At 37.2% G+C, this 22344-nt stretch overlaps 1 protein-coding gene across 1 annotated transcript; it reads left to right on the top strand.

Moving 5' to 3' along the window:
* The first annotated feature begins 1875 nt into the window (after positions 1-1875).
* On the top strand, positions 1876-22265 carry LOC141767675 (atrial natriuretic peptide receptor 2-like). Its single transcript, XM_074635209.1, has 23 exons — positions 1876-1992; positions 2849-2939; positions 3250-3382; positions 4209-4332; positions 5130-5234; positions 7673-7775; positions 8716-8861; positions 9068-9140; positions 10543-10687; positions 12355-12441; positions 12527-12670; positions 13482-13603; positions 13793-13937; positions 14632-14680; positions 14765-14872; positions 15639-15758; positions 16751-16844; positions 17566-17653; positions 17868-18007; positions 18289-18441; positions 18712-18810; positions 19902-19993; positions 21002-22265. Exons 1-23 carry the CDS (start codon positions 1948-1950, stop codon positions 21110-21112), a joined length of 2517 nt encoding a protein of 838 aa, XP_074491310.1. The 5' UTR covers positions 1876-1947; the 3' UTR covers positions 21113-22265.
* The last annotated feature ends 79 nt before the right edge of the window (positions 22266-22344 follow it).

Genomic DNA, 22344 nt, shown 5'->3' with positions numbered 1-22344 from the left:
TTTAATTCAAATTTATTACAGCTTTCTGTGATTAACAGTAACCTGACACTATTTATTGTCCTGTAAGTGAAACACATCTGGAAAATGGTTCAATGTTTTAGGCTAAATGAAGAGTGAAATACATTTAAACATTAAATCATGTAGGTCAGGAGTCTCCAACCTTTTTTCCTCTGAGAACTAATTTGACAAAATGAAAGTGGCCGAGAGCGACTCATAGCACCAAGTTGTACATCGCCAATAGCAGACATAATGTCTGTCTTACTTTTATGGTCCTTTAATAACGTTTCAGCCACTGCAGTCATCACCTCTATTACAATCCCGCCAAAGGCAAAGGTCTTTTTTTCTGTTTCGTTAGGATGTGCACCACTAAACGAAGCCTCGGTTGCTGCGTCGGCCGTCTTTATCAGTTTGGTAAACAGAGACTATGTTGTCTTTTAAGCGTTGTTTTCAGCTCCTTTGCCTTCTCTGTTCATAAATTACCAGCTGGTAATATTGGATAGAAATTTAAACAGGTTTACAAACTAAATTGTGTAATCAAATTTATGTACATATTATTTGAAACTTGAGTGAGCCACTCAGAAACAGGTAGCAAGCTATTGGTAACTTGCCAGCTACTTGTTGGAGACCCCTGATGTAGGTTATAAACTGCATATTATGTGCATCTAGATGTTAATCCCACATACTACATGCTGTATACGTGTATCTTTCCTCTAATTAACTCAAGTCGACATGCAAGTCTTGTTCATAACCTTTCACTCTTTGCAACCACAAACCCACAGCTGTTTTTATTTCCTCCACATACTGGTAACCTGCTTTTACGACATTTCTCCTTTTATGCCGTAAAATCCCACTCAGGATTTAATCCCCTAAACACAATGTGCATCCTTTGACAGCAGAAAAAAAGGTTCAACACTGTACATTTTGATTATAGAAAACAACTCAGGATGTAAATGACACTCAGTTAATGTTTCAGGTTGAGGTTTGCCTTGATTAAAGTCATATAATTTCCATTAAGAACATATTGTATGTTGGGTTAGGGTTATATTGTATGTTGTATTGTAGCGATTGTATGTCTTAAGTAGATCTATCGTGACTGCCAACTGCCACTCTGGTTTTGCATTCCCAAAAACATGAACTGTAAACTTGTGTGGTGTGGCAGGCCTTTTTTCTACAGCTGTGCTGTAATTATGCATTCTTGAAAAGCCAATTAAATTTCACAGATGTTCAGAAATGCTGTCTTTTGGTTTTGTCTTAAAGTGGCAGTAGTAGGCAGTATATTTTTGGCATCACAAAACTTCCATAATAACCTTTCAGTATATAGTAATTCAAGTGTTCTGAGAGAAAACTAGACTTCTGGTGATTGACAGCCGATAGACAGCAGATGGATAGCAGACCTCAGATCAGCTCTGACTGCTTGTTTTCCTTGGGTCTGTGAAATCTTGCAGATGACGTTAGGAGCACCGGAGAACACAGACGCTTGCAAAGTGGCAATGCAATTTGAACGTGCATTTGCTATTGGCAATTCAATATGCAATGCAGTTTGAATTATTTGATTAAAAATTAAAATGAAAGCTCAATCTATTGCATTTTATATTGCCACGGTTTTTCTCATTGCATTGCCTTTTTGCACATAGAATTGCCAATTTCAAAATGCATTGCCATTTGAATAAAGAGGCCAAAGAGCGTCCATAGATTCTGACCTGTAGAACAGTGAAGGTGAACTGAAGCACCTTGTGAACAAGTACATAATCAAACGTTGATTGGAGAGCCTCTTCTGCTGATTGGACAATTAGGGGAAGGGAGAGGGTGGGCCAGTTTGGAGAAGGGTACTTGGGTGCTAGCTGTGTTAAGGTGACACAAACAAACGCACACACACACACTATACAGATTTGGTCATCCACTCACTCAGTCAGTTCAGAGCGTCCAGCCACAACAGCAAACCTCCTCATGGCTCTCCGGACAGCGGCATCCCTTTACCTGTGTTTCCTGCTGGTAAGTTCTCACATAGTGGAGGATTAATAAATATAACACTACAACAGATTTAAATCCAGAGAGGAAATGTGGACAAATAGCAACAGGTGTTTAAGGTTAACCTGTACATTGATGTGAAATGAGGGCAGAGGTAATGCATTTTGTCATGATTGTGTTTACACAGATACAGGAATATAAACTACTGTGTAAACTGAGTGTGTTATATTCACATTTTCATTTATTGCTGAGGTGCCCCCCTTGCTTTTGTTGTCTTGTCAGAAACACTTGTTGCTGCGGGCATGTGGTCATGGGCTTGTAGCGTTTCTCTGTATTGCTAGGTTGCTTGCCAGCTTCTTGTGGGGCTGATTTTTTAGAAAGCATTCTGTAATCAATCTTGAATAAAAGATAATGCCGTCATTCTTACTTACTTTTATTCACCATAGTGCTTTTGCTAGTGATGTCAGCTGCTGTTTGAAAATGGCAATGCATTTTGTAATTGGCAATTCAATGTGCAAAGTGGCAATGACAAAAAACATGACAATATGAAATGCAATAGATTGAGCTTTCATTTTCATGTTTAATCAAAATAATTCAAACTGAGTTGAGGATTGCATTGCCACTTTGCATATTGATTTGCCAATTGCAAACTGCGCCTTCAAATTGCATTGCCTTTTTGCACACTGTATTGCCAATTACCAGATACTCTTTATCAATTTGGCTCAATACCAACAACGCTTTACAGAGTTGAGTTGTGTATTTAATTCATTAAAATACTCACATAACGAGCCTTGACTCACTGATAAAACACTTTAGCTTTTCAAATGTGTTTACACACACTTAAACATGCCTGTTCATAAAAAACTGTCTTTGCCTGCAGGGAGTACATTGCTGGCATGATCTGGACAACACGGAGTACGACTGTTGGCCGATCAACGGTCCGAATGATTACAACATGATTAGCTGTGGTGGTAAGTTTGTATGCATTTATTTGTCTGTTTGTTTAGTTGCAGTTGAAACAGCTGATCTGTAGCTGCTTTGGGTGATCTATGCGAGTGTTTACTGTAAAATCAGATGCTTTTCTTCTTGTGGCTGAAAAGGAAGGAGACAACATTTACAGCCATAATTAATAACAGTGACTTAGTAGGTGGGGCTCAATAGAATTATGTGCAAATACAGCACACAGCGTCCTTTAGTATCCGCACGCATATACTGTTTGTACACTGTTTGTTGAATGTGTATGTACAGGACAGGTGACAAGCATGTGTATGTGTGTCACAGGTCTGGAAATGGCCTGGGTGCAGCGTCCTCCAGAGAAAGTAACCAATGGGGAAGAGTTCAACGTCTCGTACACGGTGACGGCCTCAGATTCTTTCTACGAGTACGCTGTCAGGAACAAGATATTCCAGTTCAGGTGAGTGTGTTACATAAACTCCTGGCATCCTGAACGTCTGCCATGCCCTGAATGACACACACACACACATGCAGCCAGATATTCATCTGAGTTGATCAGTGAATCAACTCAGACGGACTGTGATGAGCTGTCTGGGAAAAACTTCATGATGACTACACTGCTACTGAAATACATTACATACGTACACACACACACACACACACACACACACACACACACACACACACACACACACACACACACACACACACACACACACACACACACACACACACACTTTAGAGTGACATTACACTGACATACATTCAATACTCTAACCTTAAACCAAGTGTTCACCCTAAAATTTAATGATTTATCTTACGGGGACGTACATTTTGTCCCCAAAAGGAAGGCGAGTCACCACAATGTGACAGGTGTAAACCGATATATGTCCTCACCACATGCGTAATACACGCCCGCACACACATACACAGAAGTGTACTGGCTACTGATTCACCACAACACTGGGAAGACAGTGTGTCTCTTGGAAATAATTAGAAGTAAACATTTTTAAGTACATTTACTTTGAGTGTAAACTCAGTTCGCCCAGTGTCTTAATAAAAAAAGGAAAGAGGACAATTTATCAGTTATCAGTTATTACTGATAATTAATCCCTGACTGATGCATCTGTGTAATTAAATATCCTTTATCTTAATAAAGGCTGCCTTCATTTTCAAGTTCAAGGGAAGCTGATCTGCAAGTTTTTGTTTGAGCTTCTATTGTAAATAGCATCACAGGGCTTCGTGTTAATTCATTTGTTTGTCTACCCACACATGTTCCCTTCTAGTAATGCGTCAGAGGCGAAGAGGTTCTGTAACGAACATGAGTGCCCGGCGAACTGGAACAACGCCAATGATATGAACTGCTGCGTGTATCACGCCAACATCCACTCCTGTCCTCTCGGTCTTATGGTGGGTACCCGGTGTGTTGTAATCCGAGCTTCTCCACTTTGTTTACATAGCCGGCCGGCCGCGCCTGCTTTTAGTGCATGTTAGTGCATGTGAGCTGCCCCACTGGCTAGCTAATGGCCGCCGCTCTGCACTGCTCTCATAAGGTGGTTACAGCGGCGCTGTTGCGGAATCATAGCACCCACCCTCCGGTTATTAGCTCTGATCCGCAGGTTCAGTCGTCGCCACGTTGAGAGCCGTGCAGAGGCAATAGAAATGCTCCCAATCTCGCATTTAGCACCTTAAATATTTAATGCTATCTGTCCTTTTCACATAACTTGTAGATTGATTTTCCCTTAAGCAACTTCACGAAAATCCACAGTGTATTACAATAAAACAGTTTACTCTGTATCTGCTCATTACAGCGCTACATTATATATGTGTGATTCTTTGGTGGAAATATTTAAATACAAGACGCCATGTTTCTTATAGCTGCACCAATTCACCAAAGAGAATCATTATAGACGTTGTTTTGCCTTTTTCTACACTCTTCTCAAAGTTTATCTTAAGATTTGTTATCTTTGGAAACTTTAGTGCCTTGAAATATCTGGTTTTAAAAACTGTGTCTGCTAGTTTCTGCATAAAAGTCAATTTTAGTTTCTAGAGTAGCAGAGACACATCTACTCTCTGAGTGAGCACACAACTTGTTGAACCCTAATATAACAGTTATTCAAATATCAGCACTTTACTAACACATGGATGAACTGTCTGAAGGGCATAGTTTTAAAACCTCTCCAAACTGTTGTGTCGTCTCTTCACAGAAACAAGGTGGAATCTGTGGCCCGTGGATTCCTGACGATGGTAAAATAGTGACTCACACCGTCTCCAAAGCAGGCAAGATGTCCCAGAAATTGTGGACGTCAAAGGTGAGCCAACACAAACGTCTTCAGGTTTGGCGAACATTTGTAGTATTTCTTACAGCTACATATTCTGTTAATACCTGCACATATTTAATTTCATGTAGTGATTTTAATGCACAAAGATGAATAGAAAAATCATCATCTACTATTCACAATTCACCAACTGCATTCACTGACAGTAACGGTCCAGCACCTTTTTTTCGGTAAAGGAGTCTGTCAAATAGGAGATATTCGACATTAAAGGGTAACTTTGGTATTTTTCAACCTGGACCCTATTTCACCATGTTTTTGTGTCTTACTGACTAACAGGGACAACAATTTTGGAAATTGGTTCTGATTTGATATAGAGGGATAACGCTGTAACTGGCAGCAGTGAAATGAGCTGCAAAGGCAAGTGATCAGCATCAGTGTAACGTTACGTTCAGTAAAAGTTCTTGTTTTTGTCGCTGACAGGCTCAGATTGTTGTTATGAGTGTCTGACAACATTATGGAAAGGACCCTACAGAGAAATAAAACATTTTCTTACCTTTCACTTGATCCGGTCTGTTTGTTATTGTGTCCAAGTCCCGCTCAAGGAGATGTCTTGTTGTGAAATCTGAATATCCGTATACTCTGGCTCAATTAAATACGGGCGACCATCGAATTCAAAGACCTCATCCACACTGTTGAAATCATCTAAATATTCACCAATGACATTGAAAATCTTTTAGATAACACTAAGCTACACTTTCTGTACTCCAAAACGACAAACTCTGCCCGGCTGGCACTCACGTTTCCACCAGGGATGTATTCCACTATTCCACCGTTGTCTTCCGGCAACACGCCACCTCGCCAGATTTCAGACCGACACTTCTCCTTGAGCGAGACTCTTCCCATAATGTCAGACACTTATAATAACAATCAGAGCCTGTCATGGTAAAACAAGCAATTTTAGTGGACGTAAATGACGGTGCCAGCTTGCCCCAATTGCACCATATTGTAGCCAGTGAGCAGCTGCCGTCTACAGCGCTCTCCCTCAATACTGGACCAATTTCAGAAATTGTTGTCCCTATTAGTCAGTTAGACACAAAAACATGGGGAAATAGTGTCCAGGTTGAAAAATACCGAAGTTACCCTTTAACTTTGTTGTCAGAAGGGGAATTCATCTGGTACCCATGCAAAACATAAAAGACGTTTGATCAAAGTCACACATGCTTTGTGAAGCTTGCAGTCTGTGTTGCTGGCGTGTCACGATACAACATGCAGCAGGTTGTAATTACTTGTCTGTTAGTAGGAAATTACAGGAGTACAGAAAGACATACTTCGGGTTGTGGTTTATGAAATGACTCAAAGTACAGACAACCATCAACAGTAAAAGACAACAATGAATTCATGGATAATACAATCTGACACAACATGTTCTCTTATATAATCCTTAAAAGATGTATAAGGACTAGGGCTGTCAAAGTTAATGCGGTAATAACTCCTTAACACAAATTTGTTTTAACGCTAGAGTGAAGATGCTGGCACCGTGTCATACTAGCTTGTTGTGATGGAGGTTTAATAACGCTCCAAACGTAATGCTAAATTTTGGCGAGGAAAAACTGGCATGGTCATTTTCAAAGGGGTCCCTTGACCTCTGACCTCAAGATATGTGAATGAAAATGGGTTCTACGGGTACTCACGAGTCTCTCCTTTACAGATATGCACAGTTTATGATAATCCCATGTAGTTTGGGGCAAATCATAGTCAAGTCAGCACACTGACACACTGACAGCTGTTGATGCCTGTTGGGCTGCAGTTTGACATGTTATGATTTGAGCATATTTTTTATGCTAAATGCAGTACCTGTGAGGGTTTCTGGAAAATATTTGTCATTGAATGTGTTGTTAATTGAATTCCATCAATAAATATATACATACATTTGTATAAAACAGCATATTTTCCCACTCTCATGTTGATAAAAGTATTCAATACTTGACAAATCTCCCTTTAAGGTACATTTTGGAACAAATAAAAAAGATGTGATTAATTTGCGATTAATCACGATTAACTATGGACAATCATGCGATTAATCATCATTAAATATTTCAATTGATTGACAGCCCTAATAAAGACAAACAATTCCTTGTACAATTGACTTATACATCTACAGATCAGATTTTTGCTGATTGTTCGGATTAATTTTTAAGTCATAATATAATGAAGTAAAGTGTGACAGTTATCTGAGGGATTATTTTCTATGTATATTGTTTTCAACTATAATAACAGTCAGCGGTCTGAATAATTAGCAGAACTGTTTTTCATGCATTTTATTTTATTTAGTGAGGGATGGTCAACCATCATTTTGTTGTTTTATTCCCTAATAAAACAATAATGATATTGTTGACTGAGCAACTTAGCAATATACAACCTAACTCTTCCACGGTACATTTTCCACCGTGGTGTTGTCTCATGTACTGTAGGTGGTGCTGATCCATGTGGGAGTCACCTCAGTCATCGCTCATATCAAATTGGGACACATGCACGCAGCGCTGGAGTCCAAAGTGCTTGTTGGTAGTGCTCAAGGTCAGTCTGCTGAGTTTCCATTTGTTGATATGCTGAATCCTACAGTATGTGTTGAAGGAAGCCTAAAAAAAACTACAAAACCACTATCTCTGGGGTGTTGAGCAATGCAGAACTTGTTTCATTAACTAGACAAAGGGACTAAGAGCACACGCTTGTTTACATCCTGAACTTCTACAGAAACATCAGGGAAAAGGTTAACTTGTGTGAGACGTTCACATCATATCAAAACAACTGCTTCGCTATCAGCTGAGTTACAATAATAAACTTAATTGTGTGCTTGCTGGTAGAGACCTAAATAGCCAATACAACCTACTGCCTTTAGGAAAGATATGCATACTTTTACACAAATACTTATTTGTTAATCTGTAATTTTCCTTAAAACATCATGATCATCTGTGTGGATTACATTTTAAAGCAACAATGTACATTTACTTAGGTATTTGAAGTACTTTCCATTCATCTGCTACTTTATACTTCCTCTATTTATTTGATAACTTAAGGTGCTTTGTGAATTCAGATTAATATAAAATGTGACAAATACATTATAATATATTATTATAGGTTAAGATAAAACAGAATAACACTTATTGATCCCATAAGGGGGGGAAATTCACACGCCACAGTATATAAACAAAATGAATTATCTCTATCTTTACCAGCTGCAGCATTAAAGTGATGTACACATTAATGCGTCAAAAATTATAATGTACATTATTCTGAGACATTCAGTACTTTTGTACTGAACTGTGTTTTTATGTTTGGTACTTTAAGTACATTTTGATACTACTACAGTTAAGTAGATATTTAACTCCAGTTATTTATAAGTTTTTTTCCAGTGTGGTTTGGTTACTTTTACTCAAGTGAACGATCTGTGTACTTCCTCCACCACTGAATTCAGTGGATGGAAACCTCAAATATAAAATGTGTGACTGTGTTTTAGTGTGCGGGGATGACGTCTGCGAGCTGGAGGAGACCTGTCTCAACTGTCCTGCAGACTGCGGCATCTGCCCAATGTCCATCACTATTAAGGTGGCCATCGGGCTCCCAGTCGCTCTCTTCAGCAGCGGCTTCATCCTAACCATGGTGGTCAGTTTCTGTAACACACACACACACACACACACACACACACACACACACACACACACACGCACGCACGCACGCACGCACGCACGCACGCACGCACGCACGCACACACACACACACACACACACACACACACACACACACACACACACACACACAGGAGATGTTTCATGTGCTGATGTTAACCTTTATTTCCTCCCTGCCTGCAGTGGCTCCAGTACCAGAAACAGAGGATGCTTTGGGATGAAAGCTGGATCATCAACTACAAGAACATAATATTTGGTAAAATGTCTCAGGCTGAAGTTGTGAAAAGAAACTGTTTACAGATACAGAAAACTTTGCTTACATGAAAACTCTAAACTTTCACTTTCTTTTAAGACTTCGGTTTTGCTTCTTCAAGAATGGATCACTTTCATTTTACTTGAAACATGAAACATGAAACTTCCCCAATTGATTTCTTACATTAAGACATTTATTTTTTTTATTTTTATTTTTATTTATTTAATTTTTTATTACAATTTTTCTGAAAAACCTGTTTAAATATGCAAATGATGCATTATCGTATCAAATATGTGCTAATTTGCATACATTTCCAGAACAGAAATCTGAACATTGGATAAAGCCAGGTTCAAAATTATTGTTTCATTTTGTTCACATATTATAGAGTCAAAGGTTTTTACAGAGGGGATTTTGGATATCTCTTTTTATCACTCCATAAATCAGAAAAAAAAATAGTTTTTGGGAATAAAATGTTAAATAAATAAGGCTATGAATGATATATGAACAAACGTCTCTGTAAAAACCTTCAGAATATAGATAGGAAGGAAACTGGAATGCTACTGAAGTGGAGATTTGAGTATGAGAAAACAAACACATTTTGAGAAAACGGCCTTTAAAAATATGTTTTGAAAAATGTCATACATTTTGCGAGACACTACAGGGGAATAGGTAAAAGTTAACTAATAGATATCACCATGAAACTTACCCAGTTGATTACTTAAATTGGTAAAAAGTATTACAAGTTTTCTGACATTGTATGTTTAAATATGCAAATGAGGAATTATCTAATGATAACTTTTGGTGAATTTAGGAGAAACCTACAGACGCAAATAGACAAAGTAGTTTAATAAACACCTAAATGTGTATTTTGGATGTTTTCTTTCCACTAGCCTGAAAGAAGACATGTTATGGAAGCAAAATAGCTCAAAATCTCACAACTGACCGGTGCATGAAAAACTATGCTTTCGCCTGTAGGGTCTCCCCTTAACGGCTTTATATTGTGACACTCAAACACACCTGTAAACATCTGCTGCTGGCGTCACGTTAACTTTTGGTGGATTTAGGGGAAAGACAGACACAAATAGACAAAGAAGTAAAATAAACACCTAATGTGTATTTTGGATGTTTTCTTTCCACTAGCCTGAGAGAAGACTGATCAGTGCACGAAAAACAAAGTTATTGCCTGTAGTGTCTCCCCTTAAAGAGTCAAGAATACGATCAATATATCTGCTGTGTTATCTGTTGCTATTGTATTCTCTAATTCAGTGTTAATGTAAGTAGGAGTTGGTCCAGCATGAAGATTATTTTACTCTAAAAGTTTTTATTAATATAAATAATAAAAAACACAGTCATGCATGTATTTTACTACTTTTCTATGTGACCCTGAGTATCTAACTGTGTGCAGGTAGAGTGTGCTGCATGGGCCTCTGCAGCACCAGCAGCCTGCAGCGCGTCAAGAGCACCTCCACCATCAGTCGAACTACTGATGTGACCGTGTGCACCAGATTCAACACCTCCTTCAAACAAGTCTTCATCCAGCCAGGCATCTAGTGAGAAACGTTATTATTTTAGTTTATATAACAGAAACATTCAATTAGTAGAAGTAAACAGATGTAGGTTTTAAACACACTTTCTTATACTCTTTTGCTGTATGGATCAATAAAATATGGGCAATACCATATGGATCAGCCCTGAACAGCTAGGAGCCGTGCAATAAGATAAGACTTTATTGATCCCAGAGGGGAAATTCACATGTTGCAGCAGCACAGAGGCAGACTGAGAGGTAGTAAAACAGATCAAGTGAATTGTGCAAATATTTGTGCAAAAGAAGCTCAGTAGTGCAACTCAGCCATGATGTGTGAACTATATGGTATAAGTATATCGGTATAGGTTTTAATAACAAGTACAATATACATAATAATATGATAAAGTATATAATGTTATATAAACAGTATGTGCAGTATATGTAATATGAACACACTATACGGTAATAATACAATACTATGAAGTATAGATAATAGAAATCAAAGAGAATATTACAATAATCTAAAAGCACAATAATTACAATAAAGTAATAATGTAGTATTGTTATATTGATATAATTAATAGGTTATAATAACCATAATTTATAAATGGTAAATTGATAGTTAATTAAATTTTAGTTAATAGTTATTTTACTGTTAACAAACAATTAAATGATATTAATGTTTACCAATTATTAGTAATGCTATAATTTATTATAGTACATTATATATAGTATATAGCTTGTGTAATATGAAATAATTAGTTTATAAATTATATATTGTATCGTAGCTGATAAGAAATGATAACAATTACATTTTGATTACATTAGTAAACTATTTATTAATAGTTTATTGTTGTACACATTTTAACATTTATACTATATTAAGTATTTTTTCATGATTGGAAAATGATTTGCAAACCTTTAAATTATTTGTAAAACATCTATAAACATGACTCAGATAGATGGACCAGAAACCAATTATTAATCATTGAATAAGTATTAACTATCTATCTAAATAATGTTTATAGATGCTTTACAAAATATTTAACAAGGTATTATAATCATCAGTTGCAACTTTATAATAGTCATCCAAATAATGTTTGTAGATCGTTTACAAACCAGTTATTAACCATTAACAAAGTGTTACAAATATCTATTTATGTAATGTTTATAGATGTTTTACAAACAATTTCTTAAAGGTTTACAAATCATTTGGTAATCATTAATGAATACTTATAATATAATACATAAAATGTTATAATGTGTGCAACAATAAACTGTTAAAATAGCATAGCATTACTAATAATTAGTAAACATTATTAATTATCATTTCAATGTTTGATAACAGTAAAATAACTATCAACTAACTTTAATTAACTAACAATTTACCATTTATTAATAATGGTTATTATAAAGTGTTACGTTTATATAATGCAGTGTAAAGTCAAACAGTATACAATATAGATATTGTACTACTTTCTTCATTTCATTCATTGATTGTCAGTTCACTTTCATGAGTCGTTTGAAAGAAATTAAAAATATTCCTTTAAAGGTCAGTAGATGATTTTAATCTGTTCTTGACTAAATGCTAATTTTCATGACTTTTTTATAACTGGGTGATATATGATGATGTATTTTGCTGAAAATTCCTTCCATATTCTGACTTGATGATCTTTTTGAACGGTCTTGCAGTGACGGGAGGACGGTGGCAGTGAAATACATCCAGAATAAACATTTCACCCTCACTAAGACCATCAGGAAGGAGGTGAAAGAAGTTAGGTGAGGAGAAAAAAAAAGACATTTTACTGACATAATAAAGTCCCAAACTCCTGCAGCTCATGAAATTGTTCACACTGTTCTATAGGCAACTGGATCACCCCAATCTATGCAAGTTCATTGGCGGGTCTATCGAGGTCCCGTATATCAGCATCATCACGGAGCACTGCCCCAAAGGAAGCCTCTCTGACGTCCTGCTGAATGACGACATCCCCATCAACTGGGGCTTCAGGTGAAGCAATATCCCTGCAACACTTTCTATGACACCCATGTCTATAATGCATTATAAACATACTTATAATCTCCTTATAGCACTGTGTTGTTATACTTATAAACACTCATAAATATTAATAATGCTCAATAGAAATAATCATGGCACATTATAACGCATTCTATAATTATATTATATTATATATATTATTATAGTATATTATATTATTATTATATAATAATGTATACATCCCAAAATAGCCCATGAAATAAGGAATAATCCCTTCGAATATTACTCCCCGAAGCTTTGAAGCCCATAAAATGGTATTCGGGACAGCCCTAATGAGTAATAATAATCTATTTACAGTTTTCTGTGTAGTTTATACTCTCGTCTAGGAGCTAAAGATCCTGCTCTAGTCACTGCTTGCAGTAGATTAGATGAAGGATTTTGTCTTTTTTATTCCACAGATAACTGGCTCATAGATGTCGAACATGATGTGATAAAACACTAAATGTATTTTTGCTGAGTAAAACTTCAGCAGGAAATGTCAGATTTTGGTGGTAATTCCTCAGATGAGCAATGAGGAAAAGCTCTGTTCCAACATTTCTCAACATTTTAGACAATTCAACAATCACACAAAGGAAAAATCTACCATAGAAAAGACTTAAATATTATTTTCCCCAATAGACCACAATGCAATGCAAGCTATGAGACATGTTCTTGTGTTGTGGTGTGACCCAATTTTATTTATTATATGCTTTGACTTTTACCTTTGGTTGAAAACAAATGCACATAAACGATAAGATCTAAGAGTGTTTCTTCCCCCATGCAGACTTTCCTTCGCCACTGACATCGCCCGCGGGATGTTGTACCTCCACCAGCACAGGATGTTTCATGGGAGACTTCACTCCAGAAATTGTGTTATTGACGACCGTTGGGTGTGCAAAATCTCAGGTAACCAAACCCTCCTGCTTCAAAGCATTTGGGTCTTTGTTAAATTCTGTTTTCACCAATCAAACATCTTTGATAAGTCACTCAACTTACACAATTTAAATAACACTATGAAACAAAAACATCTCCTTGTGGGAATCATTTCACTACTGAGCCACATCCTGTCTATCTGTACTCTGTGTTTGGCTTCAGATTACGGGCTCACAGCCTACAGAAGGGAAGACTTTGAGGCTGTTAGTAATGGCTTCAACTGTGGGGAGGTAAATCGTATATACTGTGCCCCAGAGGTCCTGCTGGGAAGCAGCTCCAACATGACGCCAGCAGCAGATGTTTACAGGTGTGTTTGAGTGTCACAATGTAAAGCAGTTAAGGGGAGACACTACAGGCGAAAACATTTTTCATGCTTTGGTCAGTTGTGAGATTTTGAGCTATTTTGCTTCCATAACATGTCTTCTTTCAGACTAGTGGAAAGAAAACATCCAAAATACACATTTAGGTGTTTATTTTACTACTTTGTCTACTTGCGTCTGTAGATTTCTCCTTAGGACCCCCTTGAAAACGAGATGATACATCTCAAGGGGTTATCCTGATATAATAAACTTCTCTTCTAAATTCACCAAAAGTTAGCATTAGATAATGCCTCATTTGCATATTTAAACATAATATTTCAGAGAACTTGTAACAGAAAAAATAATTGTCTCAATATAAGTAATCAGCTGTGAAAGTTTCATGGTGATATCTATTGATTAGAATGTTTACCCTATTCACATTTAGTGTCTTGCAATACATATTTCTAAAGGCTGTTTTCTCAAATAGGTTTTTTCTCACTCTGAGCCAGAAATCTCCATTTCAGTAGCACTTACAAACACCAAACTTCCCAGATGAAAATCATTATACAGTTAAATCAAAGATGTGAAAATGTAATTATGGTGGACAGGCAACCATCTTTATATATACACGATTATATATGAATGTTGAATTTTTGCACTGGAAAATAATATCCTCTCTCTACTTTTCCCTCCTGTCCTCAGCTACTCCATGATTCTGGTTGAGATTGCGACTCGCTCCGACCTCATTTCAGTGAGTGTGACAGCCTCCTCTGTAGATTACAACCTTCGGCTTCCCTTTGATCTGAGCTCTGTAACCAGCAGTCCTCTCTAACAGGACCAGGCGGAGGGAGTGAGGATGGATATCGCGTGGCGCCCCTCTCTGCCTGAGGTCAAAGCAGGGAAGGCCGATACCGACTGTCCAAGTCAAGCAGACTACTGTGAGGTCTGTCACACAAGTATTCAGATACTTTACTTAAGTAAAAGTACTAATACCACACGGGGAAAATACTCTGCATTAAAAGTCCTGCAGTGAAGATGTTACTTAAGTAAAAGAATGTACAATCAGGAAAATGTACTTAAAGTACTCAAAACAGAAAAATCTATAAAACAAAACAGATTTATGATAGATTTAAATGATTTAAAGGAAAAGCAGCAAATCTTCTCATTTGTGAAATTCGAACCACCACACGCTTGTTATTTTTGCCTGAAAAATTACATAAACGATTAAGAAAATAGTTGTCAATTAATTTTCTGTCAATCGACTATTCATTTCAGCTGTACTTGTATAATATTTTTTTAATTTATAACAAAACATGTTTTATAAACTCTTCATAAGTTTTGTGTGCAAAAATCTTAATTAGTAAAGTAACTAAAGCTGACGGATGAATGTAGTGCAGTAAAATATACAATATTTACCTCTGTGATGTAATGGAGTATAAGTATAGTATAAGTATATATACGTAAGTATGTAAATTTGTACTTGAGTATTTGAGTACTTGATTATATGTACTTAGTTACATCCCACCTCTGCTGTCACACGTGCAAATGTTGCTAGAACTGTAAATGGAAAAATGTGGTTTTGGTACTAACGCTCTTGTTGAATTGTCTCTTGAATAACAAACAAAAACTTGGAGATGTGATATTAGTAATATATGTCAAGCTGTATAATCATATTAGACAATGAGGTGTTGCTCTCTTCTCTGGAACAGCTGATTAAGAAGTGCTGGTGTCACAACGTCACCTTGAGGCCCACGTTTGAGCAGGTGAAGAAGATGCTCGACAAAATGAACCCACACAAAGTCAGCCCCGTGGACATGATGATGAACCTGGTAATGACCCGCTGAAATATGGTAAAATAATGTGGAATAACATCGGTGTAAAGATACATATTATGCTAACACGTTCTCATCCCAACTCGTCTCATACTGATGCTTTGTCAGACCCTTTGGCGTCACTTTTCGTTCGCAGTAAACACATGCTTAATGTTGTCAAGTAAACAAAAACTATTGCATAGGTTTAGGCAACAAAACCACTTAGTTAGGTTTAGGAAAAAACTACATGGTTGGGCTCAAAATTATTATAATTGTACAGTGAAAATGACACTGAACGTTGTGAACACGGGACACCCACGAACAGCTGATTGTAACTTGAAAGTGAAATTTAAGGCATGGGACGTCTCCTGGATAAAAGCCTTGTGTTTGTTTGACCCATACACCTCCCTGTTTATCTCTTCCGCTTTTTAAACTACGTCACAACAGCACTTTTCGTGAGCGTTTGGAATCGATGCAGAAGGGTTTACATTGTAGTTAATGGAAAGCCCGGTGCGTCTCATACCGACGCTAAAGGATTCATTGTGCGTAGATATCAAATGCCGATGCCAGTGACAAAGTGTGGGTATTTGACGCCCTGGGAATGAGAACAGGCTAAGTATCCATATACCAAATGTAATGTGACATAATTTGGATTAATTTCCCAAACTGTAGCACTGTACTTTAAAGACAAATGCGAAGAAAACTAGAAGTGTACTCGGAGAGCGCAGACCTCCAACAAGGCAGGTTTCATGTACGTCGCTGCCCTGCCCCTCCCCCCCAGATCGCCACCAAAATCGAATGGATTGTTCATTGTGCCACACCCCACCCCTCCAAAAAATTTCATTCAGATTGATCGCAGACTTTTGGAGTAATCCTCCAAACCAACAAACCAACGCCGGTGAAAACACAACCTCCTTCCTAGGCCTCCGGCCTTGGCGGAGGTAAAAATTAAAATGTGCAGTCTGGATTGTTGTGAGTTTCAGACATGAATAGAGTTTGTTTAACTGCAGATGGAGAAGTACAGCAAACATCTGGAGGCCATCGTTGCTGAGAGGACGCAGGACCTTCTTCAAGAGAAACAGAAGACGGATCAGCTGTTATACAGTACGTCAGTGTGGAGTCACGTGAAAGAGTTGCATGGCTCTAATGATTGATCCCAAGCAGAATTATACTATTGACTGAGTACAATTTTTAAGAGTTGTCTTGGTGACATTGCAGAGATAACACTGATATATGTACTGTAGCACCAGCAGGACTGGTTTTGTAGTTCATTATGTAAAGGGTGATGAACAGTAAACTGTAAAAGGTGCACACAGACGTTCATTATCTACAATATGTGCATAGTGCAGCATATGTAAAGTTGCCTAAGGTGGAGTTGTTACTGTTTAGTTAATGTCAGTCAATCATTCATATGAGTCACTGTAAGTGTAAATCTAAAGTATTAAAAGACACAGTGAAAGGTGCTCACTGCCATCTAGTGGTGCAGAGGCAGCACCTTCATCATCATCGCCCCAAAGACTGTATTGGGGCGTATTATTTTTTAAGACGACCTATTATGCTTATTTTCAAGTGCATACTTGTACACAGGGTTTCTACTAGAACATGCTTACATGCCTAAATGTAAAAAAACGCTTTATTTTTGTCATACTGGCTGTGCTGCAGCACCTCTTTTCACCCTCTGTCTGAAACGCTCTGTTTGAGCTCCTCCTCCTTTGGCGTGGACTTTGGGCTTTGTAACTTTGAAAAACGATGTAACACACTAAAGGGAAGGCAAAAAGTACAAAAGCATAATAGGTCCCCTTTAAGTCATGACATTCCTGTACAGGTATGTTACCAAAACCTGTGGCTGATGACCTTCGTCAAGGTCGAACGTCAGAGGCTCAGAGCTACTCCAACGCCACCGTCTACTTCAGGTTTGTGTTGTGGAAAGCAAGTTCATTACTTTCATTTTTTCAGTTGTAGATTCTCTGGACTATAACTTAAATATGTTTCATTAACAGGGATAAATTCAGATTGATTTTTTTGTTATTTTTGTCCATCTGTAAATTTTTATGTTACATGCAGATTGTTTGGATATATACATGAAGAAGTAGAGATTACTAACACTGCATTACTCCCCTGTGACAGCGATATTGTCGGCTTTACTCAGCTGTCTGGTGCCAGCACTCCCCACCAGGTTGTGGACTTCCTCAACCAGCTCTACACCACCTTTGACGACATTATTGACAATTATGACGTCTACAAAGTGGAGACAATCGGCGATGCTTGTAAGTAAGGCTGATAAACTGATTTTGAACTGCTAGCATTAAAGTGATAAATCATTTTAATAAAGCATTAAAATATTTTAAAAGATAAATGTATCACAGCATGAAGATAAGGACAAACATTTGTGTTGAGAGGCAGATACACAACTGAAATTGATGATTTAAAAGGCAAAAACAACAACAGATTTACCATCTTAGGAGTGTCTTAATGTGTGTTTTGACATTTTATTATCAGTGCATCACTCTCTTCCTCCTCCTGTATTGTCTCTGGGCTTATCTTCCAGACATGGTGGTCTCTGGGGTCCCTCAAGAAAATGGCATCAATCATGCCGGAGAGATAGCCAGCATGGCTCTTGATCTGGTTAGTGTCTGCCACACTTTCAAGATCCCTCACAAACCCAACACACAGCTGAAGATACGCGCCGGCATCCACTCAGGTACTGTGGACATCTCTCCTGTATCCAGCCTCAGTTTATCAGTTTATATGACTTGCTTCAGTTTTAAATAACACATATAATCTCAAGGTGCATTATAACAGAAACATGTTTGATCATCATCATCATCATTGATTTGACTGCTTCATATATACATATATGTAGATAAAAATAACTCACTCAATAACCTCACATGCATTATAATGATTCAGCAATGTCATTTATCATCCACCCAAAGTGTTGCTTGCAATCACTTGTGTTTTATTCTGCCAGGACCTGTTGTGGCCGGTGTGGTTGGCACCAAAATGCCTCGCTACTGCCTGTTTGGGGACACGGTCAACACGTCCTCACGCATGGAGTCAACAAGTGAAGGTAATGAAGGATTAGACACACTGCCTTTTTCTCCAATTAATGTCTCAATGTGGCACAGTTGGTCTCAGGAAATAACAGGATGATTTCACCTTTATTTTTATGAGCCGAACACCTGTGCTACATGATGTCTGTGTTCTCTCTTAATGTTGTGTCTGTTGTAACTGGCTTCAATAGCAGTTCAGATTTGGCCTGTGCCATCTCTGCTGCTATCATGCCAAACAGGATTGTCTCTGTGTTTGCTCACCGGCACAGTAGAGTTACAACATGGAGGTTGGACAATGTGATCATCAAGCACCTACATAACCCTCTGCATTAAGCTAATGGGATAATGGAAAAACACTGAATGACTGTAAACTCAGAATTAAAAAACAAAAAAACAAAAGTCTAGACTTTATAATATGAGATCAAACTTGACCTGAAGAGTTTTGTAAGGAGAAAATAAGTCATTTTGCAAACAGTAGAGTACTTTACCTGTCACATTTTGCAAACAGGCTTTTAAGTCACCATGTAAAAAAAAAATTAAGGGTCATATATGTTGAAAAATTTGAAAATTACATACTCTGTCTGTGCAGTTTGTCTTACATGATTACAGACATAACTAACAGATCTCATAACACTTTGTAGTTGTGTGTATTATGTATATACCACTCATCACAGCACTACATTTTCATATATGACTTGCACACCATAATATATGAGGTACTAAACTATCAATACAAAGCGTACTGTATTTTATTTGAAATCTGTATCAAAGTGACTATAATGATGACACAAAATTTAATATACACTGTAGTAAATGATATATAGAAGATAACACAACACATTTATTTAGATCTGTTGCGTACTATTTTAAACACTGCTATTTGGTTTTAATTGTAATATTTTCAATTGACCGTTCAGCCATTGTGTAATGAAACTGATATTGATTTGTAAAAGTTTTAAATAACGTGGTCAAAAATGTGTAGTACATTTTGCACATAATGATGCACAAAGATCATACAAATAAATAAAACTGCTACAATGAATTTCAGGCATACATTGTTCATGTTACTATGCAATATCCCATGCTGTGTGTTTCTTTATATCCATAGCTCTGAAGATCCAGGTGAGTGGTGCCACCGCTGACCTGCTTCACACACTCAGAGGTTACGTCCTGACATGCAGAGGAACACTTAATGTGAAGGTAACATTATATTAATATGTTTATATACGTATACATATAGATTTATATAACCTGTGTTGAAGAATATTGATGAGATGCTGGCTGCAGTGACACAACCTGAAATATCAGATTAGCAAATGCATATTGAGCTTCCTGTAGCTGTTCCATTGCTTTAATTCAGGTGTGTCAAACTCAATTTCACTAAGGGCCACACTGGGAAATGGAAATCACATCAACGGCCAGATATATACAGTTTATTATCATGCTTTTATTTAATACCAAAAAAAAAAATACAGTGAATGTGATTATATTGTTGCATGTCCCATATGGCCTTCTCACATACAATTTAGTCCTAAAAAAGTCAACCAAAAAATAAAATAATGCAAAATAATGCATTCTTATTACATTCTTACAAGTAGGCTACCATACAGCCAACTCACAACAGCCTGCTTTACAGGCCTAAATATGAAAACTCAATGGTTGTGTGGGGAGCTATTGCAGGAAATGCTGAGTGTACATCCACAGCATCTCTCAAATTAAACCTAACTAGGGTGATAAGCTTTGTTGCATGATACTATTTTACCTTCCTTGTGCTGTTGTGGAGGTAAATGTTTCTTTTAAAAAGCCTAATAAATGCAGCGATAATCACATACAAGCTGGTGCACCACCTTTGAAAAAGACAAGGGATTTATGAGGCTGAGATTTGAAAAGATCACAGGAAATTCAAAACTTCCCTCCGAGGGACAAGAGACTGGGTGTGTCTGCATCATCCAGTTAACTGCAGCTTCTATTCACATTGTAACCGTAGACCTCTTTTTGGGTGGTGGCCGTGTGATTATGGGGGAGAGGTTTACTTCTCAGTCCCAGCGGCCTGGGCGGCTGACCCTTGTGATGTCTTGCTAAGAGGTGGCCTCAGCTGCTGCTTTCTGCCCCCCCACATCGAAACCTAATGGCTTTATTTAAAATTCAAAGGGACACATGCTTTGCAATATGACTCTCTTCACTCTCTCATTTGTCTTGACCCAACAGGGAAAAGGAGAGATGACAACATGGTGGCTTGAAGCAAAGAGAGACGATTACACAGACCCACTGCTCAGAACATGTGACTCCAGAGGAGTCCCGGTGCCAGTTAGTGACTAAATCTGGGTAAAATGTGACAGTATATGAAAACTGGTCAGGATTTGTGTTGTGCAATGAAATTGTGTCCCGTGAAGTACGTTGCGGTTAAATGTGCAGATACAATGATAGGATGAACTAATAGTTGATCATGAATTTAAATGCCATATTGCACTGTAAATCCAATAGATGTAAGCCTAACAGTAAAGTGTTCAAATGTGTTATTGTGTCATTATCATTGTTGTGACCTGAAGTGATGATGACAAGCAATCTAATAATATTTTGTAGAAATAACCAGAAATTGCACAATATCTACAAAAAACATGATTTTTTTGTAATACGATTGTGCAGGATGTTTTATTTATTTTTCACAAGAGAATGGATGTCAAAAATATGCAGAGAATCATGCCAGAGTTGAGGAAATGTTTTTTTTTTTTTTATCACGCATTATAATTTTTTTTTCTTTTCCAATGTATAGCTTAATTAATATTTTGGGAATTTTTATTTTTTTCTGATAAATTAAAAGTAAAGGAGGTATTCACTGCCTGAAAATTATGAAAACCCTCTCTTACGATAAATAAATAAATAAAAAAAATTAAAGAACTTTGATAAACATTATCTGTATTCTTACATTTCAATCATTTTAACTAAGAACTGGTATCTGAACGGGCCATTTGCACAGGAAAAGCACAGGTGTTAAATTAACAAACTTGATATTGGCTTTTTGCGTTGGTTTTTGATAATAAGGGCCCCAGTATTGCACGATTGCTCACTCATGTTGCTTCTTTGGAAATTAAAAGAACTTAGCCATTGTTAATGTTATTAGTTTTTGTGCTGATTCTGCTATGAGAAGTCAAATGTCTGTTGAGGAAAAGGTAAATTATACTCAAAATAGGTGTTCAACTAATTTGGAATCAAACTCTTCCATTCAAGCTACTTGTGGTTTCCAAATTGTGTAGTGTTTCCTTGTTGATGCAGAACAGATTTGATACAATTAGCCAACTGAACTACTAAAAGGCCTAATATTAACTAACAACTATTTCACTTTTGTAAGATAAGAATGTACAGTTGTCTGTAGTAGTTTTGTAAGGTGTTGCTTACTGTGCTGTGCAATGAGCTATTTTATTGTATTTTTCAGTGATGTATAAATTGCATTAAAGTTAATTTTGTTGATTCATATTGTGTATCTATCTAACAAACTTCCACTGTTTATGTCAGTTAATTAATTGAAACAATTTACATTTTTGAAATCTCCC

The sequence above is a fragment of the Sebastes fasciatus genome, chromosome 5 (genome assembly GCF_043250625.1).
Source record: "Sebastes fasciatus isolate fSebFas1 chromosome 5, fSebFas1.pri, whole genome shotgun sequence".
NCBI classification, from domain to species: domain Eukaryota; kingdom Metazoa; phylum Chordata; class Actinopteri; order Perciformes; family Sebastidae; genus Sebastes; species Sebastes fasciatus.
This window is presented reverse-complemented; position numbering and strand designations above follow the sequence as displayed.